At 37.5% G+C, this 4,791-nt stretch overlaps 1 protein-coding gene across 1 annotated transcript; it reads right to left on the bottom strand.

Annotated features, from left to right (window-relative positions):
* Positions 1-335: 335 nt before the first annotated feature.
* On the bottom strand, positions 336-4,478 carry snap29 (synaptosome associated protein 29). The gene is made up of 6 exons (XM_073467013.1): positions 4,427-4,478; positions 3,317-3,553; positions 3,015-3,208; positions 2,615-2,700; positions 1,988-2,092; positions 336-1,568 (listed from the first exon to the last, which is right to left on the bottom strand). Exons 2-6 carry the CDS (start codon positions 3,551-3,553, stop codon positions 1,408-1,410), a joined length of 783 nt encoding a protein of 260 aa, XP_073323114.1. The 5' UTR covers positions 4,427-4,478; the 3' UTR covers positions 336-1,407.
* Positions 4,479-4,791: the final 313 nt, after the last annotated feature.

Raw genomic sequence — 4,791 nt, 5'->3', positions numbered from 1 at the left:
GAATACTGTGGGTGCATTGTAATTTCAGTCAAAGGTAGGCTAAAAATAAATGTACATAATCATTTTGGGAGTGTTGCTGTTATTTTCAGGACCAAATTAAATGTTCTTGGACTGTAAAATGGTGCCTAATCTACTTTAATCTAAACTATCAGTTTATCAAAATGCATCAAAAATGAAAAGATACTGTACTAACATACATGATCCACTAAATAATTCTCAGTTGCATCTTTCTGCAAGAGCCCATGCAAACTCCACACTAGAAATGTGGCACCACCTGGTGGTGATTTTGACTTCCTGCTCCACTGAAACAGAAACACAATTGATTAAACTGAGAATCCCCTTACAAATGACTTTATTGAGGCTTTGATTAGAGTACATGATACACTTTTCTTGAATAGAATAACCTTGTGTTTTAACTCATAAAAAACTTGGTAGCGGTTCACCTATTCATAAATGTATGCTGGGGAGGATATATGATTATAATAATGGGGATATTCTTTCAGTTTTGAGGTTTTATATGCACAGCTAGCTTGTTCACATTGCTGTACAACAATTCACTCAATCACATTCTGCAGTATTTAATACAACATTTATCAATAAAGGTAATTTTTATAAAGCTGGGGAAGGCAGTGAGGAACACGGATAAACTTAAATCAAACAATGTGAAGCATCTCATGGCGAGAAACACCAGAATAATGGCACAATACCAAAACGTGTTCATACAAATGATCTGTAAGGCAAGAGTGACTTGAGTAGACATCCAAAGTGTTTTTGTACATACGTGAAGGCAGGTCCAGAAATTAGACATACGAACCATACACACAGAACATTCCAGTTTTAGACATATGCCGTGTTCCTTTCTATCTAATGAAATATTCATTATTAGTTCCTCATTTGTCAAACCATTCATCTGTTCTGCCTGAATGATGAGCACACTTGTAGCCATTAGTGTGTCTTTGGGAATCAAGAAAAGTTGATCTAATCATCCAAATTCAGCAGACTCCATCCAGACAGAAGTGCAGGGGATATTGATGGGCAGAACAAACAGCTTAGACAGACAGTCTCTTACATCTAATATACAAATGGAATAGAGTCTTCCCTTCAAAGCACACAAGTAAACAAATCAGTGAAGTTGTAGGAGGAATTTCTACACAAACTTGGATTCATGGGCAAACTTGAAAAAGAAATAAATGGTAAATGACCTTTCAGTCATACAAGATAAAAACAATATGGATAACAATAGGCTCATTTGCATATCTGCCAGAGTTACATGTTCCCATCCATAAAACAACTATAGAAAAATTAAAGAACACAAAGTATATTCAACAGAGGCCAGGGTGGAGAGCCAAGTGAGAGGGTGACCTGTTGCCGTCTTTTGTCTCTGTAAGGTAAGTCCAAGTGTTTGTTTTATTTGAGGTTTTTAATCTGTTGGTTTGTGTTGCGGATCTTCAAATCCATCTTGTCCGCTTTATTCAGCAGAGCATCAATGGAGTCATCCTGGCTTTCAATCTCAGACTGGAGACCAAGGCCGAGGCTCTTCAGTCTGCTCAAGCCACTGCACATGTCATCTGGGTAATTCACAAAAGGACATCTGACATTACTTAAACTGTGGATAGGCAGACAGTAATTAAAGGGATTTCTTTTTTACATTATAACACATTTTACATTATAACACAGAATATCCAGTTCACTGTTATTAAAAATTACACAATGGATATTTTATGGTTACACTTTTGGAAGAATAAAACATTTCATTATAACAGTTTTTTGAGGCACATTGTCGTAAATTAAATGTATTTTTTTTCTAAAGAATTACAAAACTGTGATTACAGTACTTCATAAAATTAAAAGAATTATTATACAATCATTGTTGACAGCATTGATATCATCCCCTTGTACTTTTCTTGTGGCTGCATTGAATAAATTTGTATTTATTTATCAAGTAGAAATACAAACAATTAAACAGATATGTTTTCATTTTTTTTACCTAAGTTGTTGTCCAGGGTCTGGTGAGCCTCCCTCAGGTGTTTGTTCTGAGGGTATCCATTCTGTCTAGATGAGCTGTCATCAGCTGATGCAGAGGCTCCAAATCCTGAAACATAGAAATCAGAAATAGTGGCAGGCAGTTTGTGGTATGGTTAAACCATGCCATTTTATTTTATTTCGCCTTTATTTAACTGGGTTAGTCCCATTGAGATTACAGATCTCTTTTACAAGGGAGAACTGGCCAAGAATGGCAGCAACACAGATTTACAACAGCAAAATAACAGAAAAAGCACACATAAATAATCTGATACAAGATTTGCACACAGACAACCTGGTCTCAATGGATTTCAAAATAGTTTTAAAACTGTTCAGTGGTCCAATATTCTGAGGTTTAATGTTCAGTCTGTTTATTGTTCCATGCAGCGGGTGCCAAAAACCTAAAAGCTTTCTTTACCAATACAGTACGACTTTGGTAAGAACAAATCGCAAAATGTCAAGAGAACAAAGACTGATTTCCATATTTCTAGTTTAAAAGATAAGTAAATAGGAAGTTTGCCAAGAAAGGCTTTCTAAATAAAAACATACCAGTGAGTGAGGCGGTGACTGTGGGTCTTGTGCACACTCTTACCTCCTGTGTCCAACTTTCTTAGGTTGGGGTGGCTGGCTTGGTACCTATCTTCATGTCCTCTGCTGTCGGACAAGGCGCTCTGTAATCTGAGAAAGTCAGATAAGAATTGTTCAGGTGACCCTTACAGCACAACATACAAATATATCAATTCCATGGGTATACTAAAGGAGTAGAGACTAGAAAATATTTGCCAGGGGAGATGAGCGGGTACTCTGATATTTGTGTCATTACATAATTTATTGAGCCTGCTACATAAGTGAAAATACTGCCCATTTTTTCTAAACTTCAGTAGGTGAAGTACAACTACATCTGAGCCTATGGCCTACATACAGATACATATTTTTATTGTAATATTTGAGTCAATAAACTATCTGAATTACAAAACCATAGTGAATCTAACCTGTCACTGGCCTGGTATGCGTTAGGCTGCTCAGGTGGTGGTTTTGTCTCTGGCTTGCCCTTGAAGTAATTGACAAGACCACCCCACACACTCTTGATACTGGTAATGTGCTTCTGGCTGGTCTTCAGATCCTGATCCATGTTGTCCAACATCTTGTCTGTCCTCTTCAGAGCCTCCCCCTGTCGCTTCAGCTCCTATAGAGACAAAGAGGGGGGGGAAGAGAGAGAGTGAGAGAAAATTGAGAGAAATTACAACATTGTGACCCTCTCAGACACAAGGAAAGTCTGTGTGATTTGACATACCTCAGCAGTTTCCACCCCCATCTTCTCTGATTCATGAATGAGGCCAAGTGAACGGTAACTGCTGTCCACAGCAGACTGGGCTGTACGCATCACTTCCTGCTGGAGGTACCTCTGCCTCCTCTCTGCGTCACTCATTCCACTGTCATCGGGGTCATCATCAAACCCCCTATTTTTAGGCTTAAAATCTTCCTCATCATCATCATCTGCGAATGGGTTGTGGGATTTAGGATAGGCCATCTGTGGAGCAGACATAGACTTAGTGCTTTTCTAGAGCTTTCACTGATATCTCTGCATCCTCATCTCTGTCAGGCTAATATTGCAAGGACTGCCATTTTAAAAGTAAACTTTAATTCCCAACATAACACAGTTTCTGTAAACGGCTGAACAGTGGGGATTTTGAAAATGTTTGAATGTGAAACAAAATATTGTTGGAACAAAATTAAAATATTAGTTGGCTAATATTCCGAATATAGCCTTATAATTGGTTTGTTAGAATTTAATTTCACAACAAATGAAAAAGACTGGAGTTTCATTTGCTGGTCAGAGTAGTAAACAAAAAAAATGTCATTCATCATTCACTAGCCAGATTTTTTTGATCTGGTAGCTTACATTTCACAAATGATTTAGTTAGCTAGGCAATTAATACCTAGAGAGTGTTATCAATTGAACTTTTTTTTTTTTAAATTAAGATATGTGATGACCAGCTGACATGATGTTGATTGGGTATTGCTATTCCAATTTTGACAGAATTAAAGCTAGCTTTAGATTGTTAGCTTCCAGCTACAAGTTCCACAAAATAAAAAAGTTTTGAACAATGTAGAGAGTCGGTCCAAATGTTTCTTATCAATCATATGCTCAATCAACTATTGGATTACATAAACACAAAATAATATATTACATTGTTGTAGTGTACAATAACTATGTTTCAAATGTTAATGCTAGCTAAGGGGTGTTGGTTAACGCTAGCTATTAAACTGCTAACCAAATACCACACCCATGAGACAAGACAAGACGGCGCTGCGTCATTATTGACATTCTCTTCTCGTAGAATAGATACTATCGAGAATAAAACTGTAAAGATCATAGGTACAATCAATTTAACAGACAAACCTTTGACCGTCGGAGCTGTAGATGTTGTTGCTGCTCTATCAGCTGACTGTTAGCGACTGATCACTTCCTGTCACGTTTGGTGACGTAGCCGCGTGCTGTCCCTACGGCTAATCGTGCGCAACAAAAACGCATACAGTCACATTAAGTGACTAATGTTGCATAAAAAAAATAATAAAATAGAAAATTAGATGTCAGAGTGGCTTGTTTATCTATAACTATAGTTAAAATAGTATTTTATAGCCAAATACAAGCCCACTAAAATAAATACATGGAAACACATAGAATTGTCCCTGCTAAGTTGCCGTACTGCGGCGTTGTCAGCGCCAGCTGCCGCTGCTCGCTTGTTTCCTCTGCTCGCTGAGCTG

Source organism: Pagrus major, chromosome 5, assembly GCF_040436345.1.
Source record: "Pagrus major chromosome 5, Pma_NU_1.0".
In the NCBI taxonomy this organism is placed as follows: Eukaryota; Metazoa; Chordata; class Actinopteri; order Spariformes; family Sparidae; genus Pagrus; species Pagrus major.
Note: the sequence above shows the minus strand (reverse complement) of the source record. Positions and strands in the feature narration are given on the sequence as shown.